General features: G+C 42.6%; 1 protein-coding gene across 1 annotated transcript; it reads left to right on the top strand.

Annotated features, from left to right (window-relative positions):
* Positions 1 to 17: 17 nt before the first annotated feature.
* Positions 18 to 18,160, top strand: PRMT1 (protein arginine methyltransferase 1; the record flags this gene model as incomplete). The annotated part of the gene is made up of 10 exons (XM_058859563.1): positions 18 to 66; positions 1,816 to 1,869; positions 4,730 to 4,831; positions 9,927 to 10,082; positions 11,268 to 11,331; positions 12,664 to 12,806; positions 13,605 to 13,692; positions 16,381 to 16,496; positions 17,566 to 17,589; positions 17,984 to 18,160. Coding segments are annotated over exons 1-10 (954 nt in total), but the record flags the coding sequence as incomplete, so codon positions are not given.
* Between the last annotated feature and the right edge of the window lie 1,729 nt (positions 18,161 to 19,889).

The following is a 19,889-nucleotide window of genomic DNA, read 5'->3' as shown; positions in this document are numbered from 1 at the left end:
GGCGGGGAGCTGGGGGCCGCTCCTCGCGTTCACAAGATGGCGGAGGCGGCCAATTGTATCATGGAGGTGAGCGGGGCTCCGCGGGAAAGCGGCGAAAATGGGGCGAAAAAGGGCGAAATCGGGCAAAAATCCGGCGGGGCTGAGGGAAAAACGGGCCCGGAGAGGCGGGAAATGGGCTCGGAAGCGGCGTGAGGGGGGTGGGGGGGACTCTGAGGGGCCCTCAGGCGAGGGGGGGGGCGGCGCTGAGGGGCCGCTGAGGGGGCCGGGAGGTTTCAATGAGGTCTGGGGGGGTTTAATGAGGTTTTTGGGGGTTTTAAGGAGGTTTGGGGGGGTTTAAATGAGCTTTGGGGGGGGTTGGTGAGGTTTGGGGGGGCTCTGAGGGGGTTTTAGGGAGCTTTTGGGGTATTTGGGGGTGTTTTGAGGGGGTCTCTGAGGGGATTGGGGGGAGTTTAGTGAGGCCTGAGGGCTTGAATTGAGTCTGGGGGAGGCTTTAGGGAGGTTTTGAGGAGTCTTTGAGGCTCCCGGGGGAGCTTTAATGAGTCTGGGGGCTCCTTTGGGACATTTTTGGGGTCTGGGGGATTTTTTTGGGGGGATTTTTGGGGGTTCCGCGTGACTCCGGAGCCACGTGGAGAGTCCGGACCCCCCCAAAATCCCCAATTTGGGGTGGGGGTCGCGATAGGGGCGGGGCCTGTCGCGATATTGAGGGGGTGTCGTGATCGGGGGGGGGACGCAGGAGCTGCTGGACCCCCCCAAAATCGGGGGGCGACCCCTAAATTAGAGCTTGAGACCCCCCCCAAATCCTCCGAGACCCCAAATTTGGGCTCTGGGACCCCCAAAATTTGGGTTTGGAGCCCCCCAAATCCTCCCAAATCCCCCCAAATTTGGGGTCGGATCCCCCTAAATCCCCTCTGGCCCCCCAGGTTTGGGGTCTTGATCACCCCCAGACCCATTTTAGGGACCCCCAACCTCATTTTTGGCCCCAAAACCCCATTTTAGGGACCCCCAATTCCATTTTAGGGACCCCAACCCCATTTTGGGGACCCCCATCCCAATTTTGGGGACCCCCATCCCAATTTTGGGGACCCCAAATTCCATTTTAGGGACCCCCAGACCCATTTTAGGTTCCCCCCATTCAATTTTGGGGACCCCAACCCCATTTTTGGCCTCAAAACTCCATTTTAGGGACCCCAAATTCCATTTTAGGGACCCCCCACTCAATTTTGGGGATCTCAACCCCATTTTTGGCCTCAAAACTCCATTTTAGGGACCCCCAATTCCATTTTAGGGACCCCAAACCCCATTTTAGGGACCCCAAATTCCATTTTAGGGACCCCCAGACCCATTTTAGGAACCCCCATCCCAATTTTGGGGACCCCCAACCCCATTTTAGGGACCCCCCAACCCATTTTTGGCCCCAAAACTCCATTTTAGGGACCCTCAATTCCATTTTTGGCACCCCCAATTCCATTTTAGGGACCCCCCAGACCCATTTTAGGTTCCCCCCACTCAATTTTGGGGACCTCAACCCCATTTTTTGCCTCAAAACTCCATTTTAGGGACCCTCAATTCCATTTTAGTGACCCCAAATTCCATTTTAGGGACCCCCATCCCAATTTTAGGGACCCCCAGCCCATTTTTGGCCTCAAAACTCCATTTTAGGGACCCCCAACCCCATTTTGGGGACCCCCAACCCCATTTTGGGGACCCCCAACCCCATTTTTGGCACCCCAAATTCCATTTTAGGGACCCCCAACCCCAATTTTTGGGACCCCAGCCCCATTTTTGGGTGACCTCTCTCCGTTCCTCTTTCCCCAGAGTTTTGTAGCCACCCTGGCTAGCTGGATGAGCCTGCAGTCGCCTCAGGAAGATGTAAATATTCCTAAAATCCCCCCAAAATCCGAGCCCCAAAAACCCCAAAATCCCCCCCAAAAAAAACCCCAATTCCCAGGAAAAACAACAAAAAAAAAATCCCAAAAATGAGAGGAATTTCTGGGGAAAAGTCCCAAAAATCGGCCCCAAAACCACCCCAAGTGCAGGAGGATTTGGGGTTTGGGAAATGAGGGAAAATCCCAAATCCCAACAAAAAAATCCCAAATTTCAAATCCCTAAAAAAAATCCTAAATCCCAAAAAAAACCCAAATAAAATCCCAAATCTCAAATCCCTAAAAAAAATCCTAAATCCCCCCAAAAAAAATCCCAAACCCCAAATAAAATCCCAAATCTCAAATCCCTAAAAAAAATCCTAAATCCCAAAAAAAATCCCAAATCCCAAAAAAAACCCAAATAAAATCCCAAATCTCAAATCCTGAATCCCCCCAAAAAAATCCCCAAATCCCCAAAAAATCCCAAATAAAATCCCAAATCCCAAAAAAAAAATCCCAAATTTCAAATCCCTAAAAAAATCCTAAATCCCCCCAAAAAAATCCCAAATCCCCCCCCAAAAAACCCCAAATTTCAAATCCCTAAAAAAAATCCTAAATCCCCCCAAAAAATCCCAAATAAAATCCCAAATCCCCCCAAAAAAATCCCCAAATCCCAAAAAAATCCCAAATAAATCCCAAATCCCCAAAAAAAGTCCCCAAATCCCAAAAAAAACCCAAAAAAAAATCCCAAATCCCAAAAAAATCCCAGAAAAACCCCAAATCCCCCCCAAAAAAATCCCAAATAAAATCCTAAATCCCAAAAAAATCCCAAATAAAATCCCAAATCCCCCCCAAAAAATCCCAAATTTCAAATCCCTAAAAAAAATCCTAAATCCCCCAAAAAAATCCCAAATAAAATCCCAAATCCCCCCCAAAAAAATCCCCAAATCCCAAAAAAATCCCAAAAAAATCCCAAATCCCAGAAAAACCCCAAATCCCCCCAAAAAAATCCCAAATAAAATCCCAAATCCCCAAAAAAAGTCCCCAAATCCCAAAAAAAAAACCCCAAAAAAATCCCAAATCCCAAAAAAATCCCAGAAAAACCCCAAATCCCCCCAAAAAAAATCCCAAATAAAATCCCAAATCCCAAAAAAATCCCAAATAAAATCTCAAATCCCCCCAAAAAAATCCCAAACCCCCCCAAAAAATCCCAAATCCCCCCAAAAAAATCCCAAATAAAATCCCAAACCCCCCCCAAAAAATCCCAAATCCCCAAAAAAACCCCAAATCCCAAAAAAGAACCCCCCAAAACCCCTCCAAATTCCAGGGAAAAACCCCAAAATCAAGCCCAGGACGAGGCCAGAGAGGGAATTTTGGGAAAGTTTTCCCCAAATCCCCAAAAATTCCCAAAAAATTCCCCAAATCTTGGAAAAATCCCCCAAAGTTTTCCCCCAAATCCCAGGAAAACGCCCCAAAAATCAGCCCCAGGAGCAGCCAGGGAGAGGATTTGGGTCAATTCCCAAAAAAAAATTTGGGAATTTTCGGGGTCTCCGGGAATTTTTGGCTTCTCCCGGATTTTTTTGGGGGGATTCTCCCCGAAATTAAAGAAAATTTTTTGGGGGAAAATGGGATTTTTTAGGGATTTTTGTGGGAATTTCGGGGTTTTTTGGGGGGTTTTTGTTGGAATTCTGGGATTTTGGGGAATTTTTGGGATCTGGGGGGGTCCCAGGACCCCAAAAATTCCAAATTTTGGGGATTTCAGGGAGATTTGGGTGTTTTTAATGGGATTTCCGTGGGAATTCCAGGGATTTTTGTGAGAATTCCGGGTTTTTCCGTGGGAATTCCAGGGATTTTTGTGAGAATTCCGGGTTTTTCCGTGGGAATTCCAGGATTTTTCCCAGGATTTGAGGATTTTGGGATCTGAGGGATCCAAGGGGGGTCCCAGGACCCCAAAACCTCCAAATTTTGGGGAATTCATTGGGATTTCAGTGGGATTTCCATGGGATTTGGGTGTTTTTAATGGGATTTCTGTGGGAATTCTGGGTTTTTCGTGGGAATTCCAGGATTTTTCCCGGGATTTGGGGATTTTTGGGATCTGAGGGATCCAGGGGGGGTCCCAGGACCCCAAAACCTCCAAATTTTGGGAATTTCAGTGGGAATTCGCTGGGATTTGGGCGTTTTTAATGGGATTTCCGTGGGAATTCCGGGGATTTTCGTGGGAATTCCGGGTTTTTCCGTGGGAATTCCGGGTTTTTTTCCCAGGATTTGGGGATTTTGGGATCTGAGGGATCCAAGGAGGGTCCCAGGACCCCAAAAACTCCAAATTTGGGGGAATTCATTGGGATTTCAGTGGGATTTGGGCGTTTTTAATGGGATTTCCTTGGGAATTCCGGGTTTTTCCCGTGGGAATTCCGGGATTTTTTCCCAGGATTTTGGGATTTTGGGGTCTGAGGGATCCAGGGGGGGTCCCAGGACCCCAAAACCTCCAAATTTGGGGGATTTCAGTGGGAATTTGTTGGGATTTCAGGGAGATTTGGGCGTTTTTAATGGGATTTCTGTGGGAATTCCGGGGATTTCCGTGGGAATTCCGGGATTTTTCCCAGGATTTTGGGATTTTGGGATCTGAGGGACCCTGGGGGGGGTCCCAGGACCCCAAAACCTCCAAATTTGGGGGATTTCAGTGGGAATTTATTGGGATTTGGGCATTTTTAATGGGATTTCCGTGGGAATTCCGGGGATTTTTGTGGGAATTCCGGGTTTTTTCGTGGGAATTCCGGGATTTTTTCCCAGGATTTGAGGATTTTGGGATCTGAGGGATCCAGGGGGGGTCCCAGGGGCCCCCCCAAGCCGTGCTCTGCCCCCCACAGGTCTCCTGCCCCCCCGGGGAGGGCAGCGCCAAACCCTCGGCCGAGGACATGACCTCCAAGGATTATTACTTCGATTCCTACGCCCACTTCGGCATCCATGAGGTACCAAAATCCCCCAAATTCACCCCAAATTCACCCCAAATTCACCCCAAATTCATCCCAAATTTATCCCAAATTTATCCCAAATTTATCCCAAATTTATCCCAAATCCTCCAAGGATTATTACTTCGATTCCTACGCTCACTTTGGCATCCATGAGGTACCAAAAAACCCCAAATTCACCCCAAATTTATCCCAAATTTATCCCAAATTTATCTTAAATTTATCCCAAATTTATCCCAGATTTATCCCAAATCCATCCCAAATCCATCCCAAATTTATCCCAAATTTATCCCAAATCCACCCCAAATTCATCCCAAATTTATCTTAAATTCATCCCAAATTTATCCTAAATTTATCCCAAATTTATCCCAGATTTATCCCAAATTTATCCCAGATTTATCCCAAATTTATCCCAAATCCATCCCAAATTTATCCCAAATTTATTCCAGATTTATTCCAAATTCACCCCAAATTTATCCCAAATTTATCCCAGATTTATCCCAAATTTATCCCAAATCCATCCCAAATTTATCCCAAATTTATTCCAGATTTATTCCAAATTCACCCCAAATTTATCCCAAATTTATTCCAGATTTATTCCAAATTCACCCCAAATTTATCCCAAATTTATCCCAAATTTATCCCAAATTTATCCCAAATTTATCCCAAATTTATCCCAAATTTATCCCAAATTTACCCCAAATTTATCCCAAATTTATTCCAAATTTATCCCAAATTTATCCCAAATTTATCCCAAATTTATCCCAAATTTATCCCAAATTTATCCCAAATCCTCCAAGGATTATTACTTCGATTCCTACGCTCACTTCGGCATCCATGAGGTACCAAAAAACCCCAAATTCACCCCAAATTTATCCCAAATTTATCCCAAATTTATCCCAAATTTATCCCAAATTTATCCCAAATTTATCTTAAATTTATCCCAAATTTATCCCAAATTTATCTTAAATTTATCCCAAATTTATCCCACATTTATCCCAAATCCATCCCAAATCCATCCCAAATTTATCCCAAATTTATCCCAAATCCATCCCAAATCCTCCAAGGATTATTACTTCGATTCCTACGCTCACTTCGGCATCCATGAGGTACCAAAATCCCCCAAATTCACCCCAAATTTATCCCAATCCCATCCCAAATTTATCCCAAATTTATCCCAAATTTATCCCAAATTTATCTTAAATTTATCTTAAATTTATCCCAAATTTATCCCAGATTTATCCCAAATTTATCTTAAATTTATCCCAAATTTATCCCAAATTTATTCCAAATTCACCCCAAATTTATCCCAAATTTATCCCAAATTTATCCCAAATTTATCCCAAATTCACCCCAAATTTATCCCAAATTTATCCCAAATTTATCCCAAATTCACCCCAAATTTATCCCAAATTTATCCCAAATTTATCCCAAATTCACCCCAAATTTATCCCAAATTTATCCCAAATTCACCCCAAATTTATCCCAAATTTATCCCAAATCTATCCCAAATTCATCCCAAATTTATCCCAAATTTATCCCAAATTTATCCCAAATTTATCCCAAATCTATCCCAAATTCATCCCAAATTTATCCCAAATTTATCCCAAATTTATCCCAAATTTATCCCAAATTTATCCCAAATTTATCCCAAATCCATTCCACTGGAATTCCATTAAATTTTGATGGAATTTCACCGAATTTTGCTGGAATTTCATTGGATTTTTACAGAATTCCATTAAATTTTGCTGGAATTCCTCCAAATTCCGAGAGAAATCCAACAAATTTCGCTGGGAATTCCAATTTTGGGTGTCCCCAGTTGAATTTTGGGTGTCCCCAGGTACATTTTGGGTGTCCCCAGGTACATTTTGGGTGTCCCCAGGTACTTTTTGACCCCCCAAATTCAATTTTGGGTGTCCCCAGGTGAATTTTGACCCCCCAAATTGAATTTCGGGTGTCCCAAATTTAATTTTATGTGTCTCAAATGTAATTTTGGGTGTCCCCAGGTACATTTTGGGTGTCCCCAGGTACATTTTGACCCCCCAAATGTAATTTTGGGTGTCCCAAATTTAATTTTGGGTGTCCCCAGGTACAGTTTGGGTGTCCCCAGGTACATGTTGAGTGTCCCAAATGTAATTTTAGGTGTCCCAAATTTAATTTTGGGTGTCCCCAGGTACATTTTGGGTGTCCCAAATGTAATTTTAGGTGTCCCAGATTTAATTTTGGGTGTCCCCAGGTACAGTTTGGGTGTCCCCAGGTGAATTTTGGGTGTCCCCAGGTACTTTTTAACCCCCCAAATTTCATTTTTAACCCCCAAATTTCATTTTTGCCCCCCAAATGGGATCCAGGAGATGCTGAAGGACGAGGTTCGCACCCTCACCTACCGCAACTCCCCGTTAATTTTGGGTGTCCCCAATTTAATTTTGGGTGTCCCCAGGTACTTTTTGGGTGTCCCCAGGTGAATTTTGGGTGTCCCCAGGTGAATTTTGATCCCCCAAATTCCAATTTGGGTGTCCCCAATTTAATTTTGACTGTCCCCAGGTACATTTTAACCCCCCAAATTCAATTTTGGGTGTCCCAAATTTAATTTTGGGTGTCCCCAGGTACAGTTTGAGCCCCCCCAGGTACATTTTGGGTGTCCCCAGGTGAATTTTGGGTGTCCCCAGGTGAATTTTGGGTGTCCCCAGGTACATTTTGGACCCCCCAAATTTAATTTTGGGTGTCCCCAGGTACATTTTGGGTGTCCCAAATGTAATTTTAGGTGTCCCAAATTCAATTTTGGGTGTCCTCAGGTGTATTTTGGGTGTCCCAAATTTAATTTTGGGTATCCCCAGGTACATTTTAACCCCCCAAATTTCATTTTTCACCCCCCAAATTTCATTTTTAACCCCCCAAATTTCATTTTTGCCCCCCAAATGGGATCCAGGAGATGCTGAAGGACGAGGTTCGCACCCTCACCTACCACAACTCCCCCTGTTCATTTTGGGTGTCCCCATGTTAATTTTGGGTGTCCCCAGGTGAATTTTGGGTGTCCCCAGGTACATTTTAACCCCCCAAATTCAATTTTGGGTGTTCCAAATTCAATTTTGGGTGTCCCCAGGTACATGCTGAGTGTCCCAAATGTAATTTTAGGTGTCCCAGATTTAATTTTGGGTGTCCCCAGGTACATTTTAACCCCCCAAATTTCATTTTGGACCCCCCAAATTGAATTTTGGGTGTCCCCAATTGAATTTTGAGTGTCCTCAGGTACATTTTGGGTGTCCTCAGGCACATTTTGGGTGTCCCCAGGTGAATTTTGGGTGTCCCCAGGTTAATTCTGGGTGTCCCCAGTTAAGTTTTGGTGTCCCCAGGAACATTTTGAGTGTCCCCAGGTACATTTTGGGTGTCCCCAGGTACTTTTTGACCCCTCAAATTCAATTTTGGGTGTCCCAAATTTAATTTTATGTGTCCCAAATTTAATTTTGGGTGTCCCCAGGTACATTTTAATCCCCCAAATTGAATTTTTGACCCTGAAATGGGATCCAGGAGATGCTGAAGGACGAGGTTCGCACCCTCACCTACCGCAATTCCCCCTGTTCATTTTGGGTGTCCCCAGGTGAATTTTGGGTGTCCCAAATGTAATTTTAGGTGTCCCAAATACAATTTTGGGTGTCCCCAGTTGAATTTTGGGTGTCCCCAGGTGAATTTTGGGTGTCCCCAGGTACTTTTTGACCCCCCAAATTCAATTTTGGGTGTCCCAAATTTAATTTTGGGTGTCCTCAGGTCCTTTTTAACCCCCCAAATTGAATTTTGGGTGTCCCCAGGTACATGTTGAGTGTCCCAAATGTAATTTTAGGTGTCCCAGATTTAATTTTGGGTGTCCCCAGGTACTTTTTGACCCCCCAAATTCAATTTTGGGTGTCCCCAGGTACATTTTGGAGCCCCAAAATTTAATTTTGAGCTCCCCCAGGTACTTTTTAAGCCCTCAAATTGAACTTTGGGTGTCCCCAGGTGAATTTTGGGTGTCCCCAGGTACAGTTTGAGCCCCCCCAGGTATTTTTGGGTGTCCCCAGGTTAATTCTGGGTGTCTCAAATTGAATTTTGGGTGTCCCCAGGTATTTTTGGGTGTCCCCAGGTACATTTTGGGTGTCCCCATGTGAATTTTGGGTGTCCCCAGGTACATTTTGACCCCCCAAATTTCATTTTTGACCCCCCAAATTGAATTTTTGCCCCCCAAATGGGATCCAGGAGATGCTGAAGGACGAGGTTCGCACCCTCACCTACCGCAACTCCCCCTGTTCATTTTGGGTGTCCCAAATTTAATTTTGGGTGTCCCCAGGTGAATTTTGGGTGTCCCCAGGTGAATTTTGGGTGTCCCCAGGTGAATTTTGGGTGTCCCCAGGTGAATTTTGATCCCCCAAATTGAATTTTGGATGTCCCAAATTGAATTTTGAGCCCCCCCAGGTACTTTTTAACCCCCCAAATTCAATTTTGGGTGTCCCCAGTTGAATTTTGGGTGTCCCCAGGTCCTTTTTGGGTGTCCCAAATGTAATTTTAGGTGTCCCAAATTTAATTTTGACTGTCCCCAGGTACATTTTAACCCCCCAAATTCAATTTTGGGTGTCCCAAATTTAATTTTGGGTGTCCCCAGGTGAATTTTGGGTGTCCCCAGGTACAGTTTGAGCCCCCCCAGGTACATTTTGGGTGTCCCCAGGTGAATTTTAGGTGTCCCCAGGTACAGTTTGAGCCCCAAAATTTGAATTTGGGTGTCCCCAGGTACTTTTGAGTGTCCCCAGGTACATTTTGGACCCCCCAAATTCAATTTTGGGTGTCCCCAGGTACATTTTGGGTGTCCCCAGGTGAATTTTGGGTGTCCCCAGGTGAATTTTGGGTGTCCCCAGGTATTTTTGGGTGTCCCAAATTGAATTTTGGCTGTCCCCAGGTACATTTTAAGCCCCCAAATTCAATTTTGGGTGTCCTCAATTTAATTTTGGGTGTCCCCAGGTATTTTTGGGTATCCCCAGGTACATTTTGACCCCCCAAATTTCATTTTTCACCCCCCAAATTTCATTTTTGACCCCCCAAATTGAATTTTTGCCCCCCAAATGGGATCCAGGAGATGCTGAAGGACGAGGTTCGCACCCTCACCTACCGCAATTCCATGTTCCACAACCGACACCTGTTCAAGGACAAGGTGGTGCTGGACGTGGGCAGCGGCACCGGGATCCTCTGCATGTTCGCTGCCAAGGCCGGGGCCAGGAGGGTCATCGGGGTGAGCAAAAATTTGGGGACAATTTGGGGGATTTTGGGAAAAATTTGGGAAAAATTTGGGGCAGTTTGGAGCAGATTTGGGGGAGTTTTGGGGAATTTTTGGGGGATTTTGGGGGAATTTTGGGACTCCTGGCAAATCTGGAGTTTCTCTGGTGGAGATTTCAGGGAGATTTGGGAGCTTTTGGGGAGAAATTTGGGGAATTTAGAGAAGATTTGGGGGATTTTGGGAGGTTTTGGGTAAAATTTGGGGGATTTTGGGAAAAATCTGGGGGAAATTTGAGCAGATTTGGGGAAATTCAGAGCAGTTTTGGGGGAGTTTTGGGTGTCCTGGCCAAGCTGGAGCTTCTCTGGGGGAGATTTCAGGGAGATTTGGGAGCTTTTGGGGGACTTTAGGAGAAATTTGGGGAGTCTGGAGCAGATTTGGGGATTTTTGGGCAGTTTTAGAGAAATTTGGAGGATTTTGGGCAAAATTTGGGGGAGTTCAGAGCTTTTCCAGGAGGAATTTTGGGGGTTTTTAGGTGGATTTTGGGGGTTTTTAGGTGGATTTTGGGGGTTTTGGGTGGATTTTGGGGGTTTTTGGGTGGATTTTGGGGGTTTTTATGTGGATTTTGGGGGTTTTTAGATGGATTTTGGGGGTTTTTGGGTGGATTTTGGGGGTTTTTATGTGGATTTTTGGGGTTTTTAGGTGGATTTTGGGGGGTTTTTATGTGGATTTTTGGGGTTTTTAGGTGGATTTTGGGGGGTTTTTAGGTGGATTTTGGGGGTTTTTAGGTGGATTTTGGGGGTTTTTGGGTGGATTTTGGGGGTTTTTAGGTGGATTTTGGGGGGTTTTTGGGTGAATTTTGGGGGGTTTTAGGTGGATTTGGGGGGATTTTAGGTGGATTTTGGGGTGTTTTAGGTGGATTTTGGGGGTTTTTAGGTGGATTTTGGGATGTTTTGGGTGGATTTTGGGGGTTTTTACGTGGATTTTGGGGGTTTTTAGGTGAATTTTGGGGGTTTTTTAGGTGGATTTTGGGGGTTTTTAGGTGGATTTTGGGGTGTTTTGGGTGGATTTTGGGGGTTTTTAGGTGGATTTTGGGGGTTTTTGGGTGGATTTTGGGGTGTTTTGGGTGGATTTTGGGGGTTTTTAGGTGGATTTTGGGGGTTTTTGGGTGGATTTTGGGGTCCCACACTGCCCCTCCCGCAGATCGAGTGCTCGAGCATTTCCGACTACGCCGTCAAGATCGTCAAGGCCAACAAACTGGACCACGGTGAGAGCCCAAAAATGCCCAAAATCACCCCAAAATCACCCCAAAAAACACAAAATCACCAAAAAACCCTTAAAAAACACTTGAAAATCTCAAAAAAACCATTGAAAAATCAAAAAAAAATCTAAGAAAAATCCCAAAAAAATTTTCCAAAAAACCTCAAAAAACCAAAAAAAAATCCCCAAAAAAACCCCCAAAATACACCTTTAAAAATGCCCCAAAAAATCGCTCAAAAATCCCCAAAAATCCCCTTAAAAATCCCCAAAAAAAATCCCCAAAAAAATCCCTTAAAAATTCCCCCAAAAAACCCCTAAAGATAATAAAAAAAATCCCTAAAATTCCCTTAAAAATCCCAAAAAACCCCCCAAAAAAACCCCTTAAAAGTCCTTAAAAAAACCTTTAAAATTCCCCCCAAAAAAACAAAAAAAAACCCCAAAAAATCCCAAAAAAAACCCCCAAAAAGAACCCTTTAAAAACCCCTTAAAAGTCCTAAAAAAACCCCTCAAAATTCCCCTAAAAAACCCCAAAAAATCCCCAAAAAAATCCCAAAAAACCCCCCAAAAAATCGCAAAAAAACCCCAAAAAAACCCCCCAAAAATCCCCAAAAAATCCCCCAAAAACCCCCAAAAAATAAAAAAAAAACAAAACAAAACAAAAAAAAAATCCCAAAAAATCCGAAAAAATCCCCAAAAAACCCCCAAAAATCCCCAAAAAAGCCCAAAAAAAGCCCCAAAAAATAAAAAAAAATCCCAAAAAAACCCAAAAAAACCCCAAAAAATCCCAAATAAATAAAAAAAAAACAAAACCAAAAAATCCCCCAAAAAAACCCCAAAAAACCCCTCCAAAAACCCCCCCAAAAAAATCCCAAATAAATCCCAAAAAAAACCCCAAAAAATCCCCAAAAAATCCCCCAAAAATCCCAAAAAAACCCTAAAAAATCCCAAAAAAAGCCCAAAATAACCCCCAAAAATCCCCCAAAAAATCCCGAAAAAACCCCCAAAAAATCCAAAAAAATCCCAAAAAAATCCCCCAAAAAATCCCCAAAAAATCCCCAAAAAAACCCCAAAAAACCCCCCAAAAAAGCCCGAAAAAATCCCCAAAAAAACCCCAAAAAATCCCCAAAAATCCAAAAAAATCCCAAAAAAACCCCAAAAATCCCCAAAAAAGCCCCAAAAAATCCCCAAAAAAACCCCAAAAAATCCCCAAAAAACCTAAAAAAATCCCAAAAAACCCCCAAAAAATCCCAAAAAAATCCCCAAAAAACCCCCAACCCCCCCCAGCCGCTCCCACTTCCCTCCCTTTTCCCAATCATTCCCATTTTTCCCGTTTTTCCAGTGGTTTCCATCATCAAGGGCAAGGTGGAGGAGGTGGAGCTGCCGGTGGAGAAGGTCGACATCATCATCAGCGAGTGGATGGGATATTGTCTGTTCTACGAGTCCATGCTCAACACCGTCATCTACGCCCGCGACAAGTGGCTGGTGAGGGGCCAGAATCCCGGGAATTCACACCCAAAATCCCGGGAATTCATCACAGAAATCCTGGGAATTCACACCCAAAATCCCAGGAATTTATCACAAAAATCCCGGGAATTTATCCCAAAAATCCCAGGAATTCACACCCAAAATCCCAGGAATTTATCTCAAAAATCCTGGGAATTCGCACCCCAAAATCCCGAGAATTTATCCCAAAAATCCTGGGAATTTATCTTAAAAATCTTGGGAGTTAATCACAAAAATCCTGGGAATTCACACCCAAAATCCCGAGAATTTATCCTAAAAATCCTGGGAATTCACACCCAAAATCCCAGGAATTTATCCCAAAAATCCTGGGAATTCATACCCAAAATCTTGGGAATTTATCCCAAAAATCCTGGGAATTCACACCCAAAATCCCGGGAATTTATCCCAAAACCCCCAAATTCCCCAATTTTTGTTGCTTCTCCCTTTAAAAATTGGGAATCTTGGCTTAAAAAAAATCCTCAAAATCCTGGAAAAAAAACCCCAAACCCCAAAATCCTGGAAAAAAAACCCCAAACCCCAAAATCCTGGAAAAACCCCAAAAATCCCCCAAAAAATTTGGGAAAAATCCCAAAAAAACACCAAAAAAAATCTCATTTTCCCCCCTTAAATCTCCCTTTATCCCCCAAATCCCACCTTGAAAATTCCCAAAAAAAATCCAGGAATCTTCCCAGGGGTTTTTGAGCATCCTGAAAAATTCCTGGGAGCCCCAAAACCTCGGGAATTTTGGGAATTTTGGGAATTTTGGGAATTTTGCAGACCCCGGACGGGCTGATCTTCCCCGACCGCGCCACGCTCTACGTGACGGCCATCGAGGACCGGCAGTACAAGGACTACAAAATCCACTGTGAGCACCGGAATTCCTGGAATTCCCGGAATTCCCGGGACTTTGGGAATCATGGGGAAGGGGGGATTGCTGGGGAATTTTTGGGGGATTTTTTGGGAATTTTTTGGGGGGTTTTTTGGGGTTTTTTGGGGTTTTTGGGGAATTTTTGGGGGATTTTTTGGGATTTTTTGGGGATTTTTTGGGGATTTTGGGGGGATTTTTTTGGGATTTTTTGGGGGTTTTTTGGGGTTTTTTTGGGGTTTTTGGGGATTTTTTGGGGATTTTTTGGGGTTTTTTAGGATTTTTTGGGGGTTTTTTGGAAATTTAGGGGGATTTTTTTCGGATTTTTTGGGGGTTTTTTGGGAATTTTTTGGGGATTTTTTGGGGATTTTTGGGGGGATTTTTGGGAATTTTTTTGGGATTTTGGGAGGGTTTTTTGGGAATTTTTGGGGATTTTTTGGGGGTTTTTTGGGGGTTTTTGGGGGTTTTTTGGTGATTTTTTGGGGTTTTTTTGGGAATTTTTGGGGGATTTTTTGGGGGGTTTTTGGGATTTTTTGGGGGATTTTTTTGGGATTTTTTTTGGGGGTTTTTGGAATTTTTGGGGGGATTTTTTGGGGTTTTTTGGGGGGTTTTTGGGATTTTTGGGGGGGTTTTTTGGGATTTTTTGGGGGTTTTTTTGGGGATTTTGGGAGGGTTTTTTGGGAATTTTTGGGGGAGTTTTTGGGAATTTTTGGGGGGATTTTTGGGAATTTTTTTGGGATTTTGGGAGGGTTTTTTGGGAATTTTTGGGGGATTTTTTGCAGATTTTTGGGGATTTTTTGGGGGTTTTTGGGAATTCTTTTGGAATTTTTGGGGGATTTTTTTTGGATTTTTGGGGGTTTTTTGGGAATTTTGGGGGGATTTTTTGGGGGAGTTTTTGGGAATTTTTGGGGGGATTTTTGGGAATTTTTTTGGGATGTTGGGAGGGTTTTATGGGAATTTTTGGGGATTTTTTGGGGGATTTTTTGGAATTTCTTGGGAATTTTTTGGGGATTTTGGGTGGGTTTTTTGGGATTTTTTGGGGATTTTTTGGGAATTTTTGGGGTTTTTTTGGGATTTTTTGGGGGGATTTGGGGATTTTTTTGGGATTTGTTGGGGGATTTTTGGGAATTTTTGGGGAATTTTTTTGGGATTTGGGAGGGTTTTTTGGGATTTTTTGGGGGGGGATTTTGGGGATTTGTGGGAATTTTTTGGGGGATTTTTGGGATTTTTTGGGGATTTTGGGAGGTTTTTTGCAGATTTTGGGGATTTTTTTGGGATTTTTTTTTTGGAATTTTTGGAATTTTTTAGGGATTTTTTGGGATTTTTTATTTTTGGAGGATTTTTTGGGGTATTTTGGGGATTTTTTGGGGGGGTTTTTGCAATTTTTGGGGGAATTTTGGGGATTTTGTGGGGATGATTGAGGATTTTTGGGGAATTTTGGGGGGATTTTTTGCGGAATTTTTTGGGAATTTTTGGGGGGTTTTTTGCAGATTTTTGGGGGATTTTTGGGGATTTGTTTGGGATTTCTTTGGGAATTGTTTGGGAATTGTTTTGGGGTTTTTTGGGGTTTTTTGGGGATTTTCTTTGGGATTTTTGGGGGAAGTTTTGAGGGAATTTTTGGATTTTTTGGGGAATTTTGGGGCGATTTTTCCCAGGGATCCCAAATTTTAGGGGGAAGATCAGGTGAGAATTCCCAAAAATGAATTCAGGGAATTCTGGGAAAAACAACAGAAAAAAGGCAGAAAAATGGGGAAAAAATGGGAAAAAAATTGGGAAAAATGAGAAAAAAATGGGGACAAAGTGGGAGAAAAATTGGGGAAAAAATAAGGAAAAAATGGGGAAAAAATGGGAGAAAAATGGGGAAAAAATGGGGAAAAATTAGGAAAAAAATGGGGAAAAATAGGAAAAAAATGGGAGAAAAATGGGGAAAAATGGAAAAAAAATGGGAAAAAAATGGGAGAAAAATGGGAGAAAAATGGGGAAAAAATGGGAAAAAAATGGGGAAAAAATTAGGGAAAAATGGGGGAAAAATGGGAAAAAATGGGAGGAAAAATTGGGGGAAAAATGGGAAAAAATGGGGAAAAAATGGGAGAAAATGGGAAAAAAATAGGAAAAAATGGGGAAAAAATTAGGGAAAAATGGGGAAAAATGGGTAAAAAATGGGTAAAAAATGGAGAAAAATGGGGAAAAAATGGGAGAAAAATGGGGGAAAAATTAGGGAAAAATGGGAAAAAAATGGGTAAAAAATGGGAAAAAAATGGGAAAAATGGAAAAAAAATGGGGAAAAATTGGGGAAAAAATGGGAGAAAAATAGGAAAAAATGGGGAAAAAATTAGGGAAAAATGGGAAAAAAAGGGGAAAAAATGGGGAAAAATTAGGAAAAAAATGGGGAAAAAATGGAAAAAAATGGGGAAAAAATGGGAAAAAAATGAGAGAAAAATGGGGAAAAAATGGAAAAAAAATGGGAAAAAAATGGGAAAAAATTGAAGGAAGGAAAAAATGGGGGAAAAAATGGAAAAAAATGGAGAGAAAAATGGGGAAAAAAGGGAAAAATTGAAAAAAATGAGGAAAACTGGGAAAAAAGGGGTAAAAAATGGGATTTTGGGGGCTGGACTTTGGGGATTTTTCCCCGGCGATCCCGAGGTTTTTCCCGGAGTTTTTTCCCGAAATTCCCGGGATTTTCCGCAGGGTGGGAGAACGTTTACGGCTTCGACATGTCCTGCATCAAGGACGTGGCCATCAAGGAGCCGCTGGTGGACGTGGTGGACCCCAAGCAGTTGGTGACCAACGCCTGCCTCATCAAGGTGGGAATTCCCAAAAAAAAACCGGGAAAAAACAGCGGGAACGGGGCTGGGAAAAAAATCCCGGATTTGGGGGGGATTTCCAGGATTTTTCAGGGATTTTTCCGGGATTTTTCCTGGTTTTTTCTTGGATTTTTTGGGGTTTTTTCCGATTTTTTCCCGGATTTTGGGACATTTTTGATCCATTTTTCCTATTTTTCCTGGATTTTGGGATGGTTCTGATCAGTTTATCCCAGTTTTCCCCATTTTTTCCGGGATTTTGGGACATTTCTGATCGTTTTTTCCCATTTTTTCCAGGATTTTGGGATGGTTCTGGTCCGTTTATTCCTGTTTTTCCTGGATTTTGGGACATTTCTGATCCATTTTCCCATTTTTCCAGGATTTTGGGACATTTCTGATCCCTTTTTCCTTGTTTTCCCATTTTTTCCCAGATTTTGGGACATTTCTGATCCAGTTTTCCCATTTTTCCAGGATTTTAGGATGGTTCTGATCCTTTTTTTCCCATTTTTCCCATTTTTCCGGGATTTTGGGATGGTTCTGGTTCGTTTATTCCCATTTTTCCAGGATTTTGGGACATTTCTGATCAGTTTTTTCCCATTTTTCCCATTTTTCCAGGATTTTGGGATATTTCTGATCCATTTTTTCCCAATTTTCCCCATTTTTAACCCATTCCTGACCCATTATTTCTGGATTTTCCCATTTTTTCTCACTTTTCCCCATTTTTAACCCATTCCTGACTCCATTTTCTCCATTTTTAGGCCATTTCTGACCCGATTTTTGTCATTTTTTCACCAATTTTTGTCATTTTATTACTGTTTTTTATAATTTTTTCCCCATTTTTCCCAATTTCCCCGTTTTTCCCCCCAAAAACTGAACATCAGCACGGGCAAGGTGGAGGAGCTGGGCTTTGGGTCAAATTTGGGTCATTTTAGGCCATTTTTCCCCAATTTTCTCCATTTTTAGGTCATTTTTTCACCGATTTTCGTCATTTTTTCACCGATTTTCACCGTTTTTTCACTGTTTTTCACCAATTTCCCCCATTTTTTCCCAATTTCCCATTTTTTCCCCCCAGGAAGTTGACATCTACACGGTGAAGGTGGAGGAGCTGGGCTTGGGCTCCAATTTGGGTCATTTTAGGCCATTTCTAACCCAATTTTCACCATTTTTAGGTCATTTTTTCACCGATTTTTGTCATTTTTTCACCGATTTTCACCATTTTTTCACCATTTTTTTACCGTTTTCCCCCATTTTTTCCCAATTTCCCATTTTTTCCCCCCAGGAAGTTGACATCAACACGGTCAAGGTGGAGGAGCTGGGCTTTGGGTGCAATTTGGGTCATTTTAGGCCATTTTTAGGCCATTTTTTCACCGATTTTTGTCATTTTTTCACCGTTTTTTCACCGTTTTTTCACCAATTTTCACCATTTTTTCCCCATTTTTTCCCAATTTCCCGGTTTTTCTCCCCAGGAAGTTGACATCTACACGGTCAAGGTGGAGGAGCTGACCTTCACGGCGCCCTTCTGCCTGCAGGTGAAGCGCAACGATTACGTGCACGCCCTGGTCGCCTACTTCAACATCGAGTTCACGCGCTGCCACAAGCGCACCGGCTTCTCCACCAGTAAATCCCGGCACAATTCCGCCCTCTCCGGGACTCCGGGGAACATCGGGAATTCTTGGGGAATTTTTCGGGATTTTTTTGGGATTTTTGGGGATTTTTTGGGATTTTTTTGGGAATTTTTGGGGGTTTTTTGGGGTTTTTTTGGGAATTTTTGGGGATTTTTTGGGGAATTTTTTGGGATTTTTGGGGAATTTTTGGGGGGGGGCTTTTGGGAATTTTTTGGGATTTTTTTTGGAATTTTTGGGAATTTTTTGGAAAATTTTTGGGAATTTTTGGGAATTTTTGGGGGATTTTTTGGGAATTTTTTGGGATTTTTTTGGGATTTTTTTAGGAATTTTTTGGGGAATTTTTGGGGGGGGTTGGGAATTTTTTGGGGTTTTTTGGAATTTTTTGGGATTTTTTTGGGAATTTTTGGGGAATTTTTTGGGATTTTTTGGGGATTTTTGGGGAATTTTTGGGGATTTTTGGGGATTTTTGGGGAATTTCTGGGAATTTTTTAAGATTTTTTGGGGAATTTTTTGGGATTTTTTGGGGATTTTTTGGGGAATTTTTTGGGATTTTTTTTTTATTTTTTGGGGAATTTTTTGGGATTTTTGGGGAATTTTTTGGGATTTTTGGGGAATTTTTTGGGATTTTTTTGGGATTTTTTTTGGGGGGGGTTTTGGGAATTTTCTGGGGTTTCTTTGGAATTTTTTGGGAATTTTTTTGGGAACTTTTTGGGGTTTTTTTGGTTGGATTTGGAGTTCAAGGGGGTTGGGCCAGCAGGGGGCGCCCTAGGGAGGGGGCGTGGCCTCAATGATTGCGTCATAAAGGGGGCGTGGCCTCAATGATTGTGTCATAAGGGGGCGTGGTCTCAAGGATTGCGTCATAAAGGGGGCGTGGCCTGAATGGCGTGCTATGAAGGGGGCGTGGCCTGCGTAAGGGGGCGGGGTTTAAATAATTCCCAATTTGGGGTAAAATAAAATCAAATAAAAATCAAATTAAATTAAATCAAATTAAAATAAATAAACATCTTTAAAAAATGGAAAAAAAGGACAAAAATCAGGAGAAAAAATGGATAAAAAATGGTAAAAAAAAAGGCCAAAAAATCCAAAAAAAAAATAAAAAATGGGAAAAAAAAGCTTAAAAAATCAGTGAAAATGGGCAAGAATAAGGCAGATTTTGGGTGGATTTTGGGGCTGATTTTGGGTGATTTTGGAGCAGATTTTGGGTGGATTTTGGGCAGATTTGGGGCTGATTTTGGGCGGATTTTGGGTGGATTTGGGGCTGTTTTTGGGCTGATTTGGGGCTGGTTTTGGGCTGATTTTGGGGCAGGTTTTGGGCAGATTTTGGGCAGATTTTTGGGCAGTTTTTGGGCTGATTTTGGGCTGTTTTGGGGCAGTTTTTGGGCTGTTTTTGGGCTGATTTTTGGCTGTTTTTGGGCAGATTTTGGGTTGATTTTTGGGCTGATTTTGGGCTGTTTTGGGGCAGTTTTTGGGCTGATTTGGGGCTGATTTTTGGGCAGATTTTGGGGCTGCTTTGGGGCTGTTTTTGGGCTGTTTCTGGGCTGATTTGGGGCTGTTCTTGGGCTGTTTTGGGGCAGTTTTTGGGCTGTTTTTGGGCAGTTTTTTGGGCAGTTTTTGGGCTGATTTTGGGGCTGTTTTTGGGCTGATTTGGGGCTGTTTTGGGGCAGATTTTGGGCTGATTTTGGGGTGATTTGGGGGGGCTGTTTTGGGGCTGGTTTTGGGCTGGTTTTGGGGCAGATTTTCGGCAGTTTTTGGGCTGTTTTGGGGCTGTTTT

Source organism: Poecile atricapillus, chromosome 30 (genome assembly GCF_030490865.1).
Source record: "Poecile atricapillus isolate bPoeAtr1 chromosome 30, bPoeAtr1.hap1, whole genome shotgun sequence".
NCBI lineage: Eukaryota > Metazoa > Chordata > Aves > Passeriformes > Paridae > Poecile > Poecile atricapillus.
The sequence above is the reverse complement of the archived record's forward strand: the minus strand, read 5'-3'. Positions and strand labels throughout refer to the sequence as shown.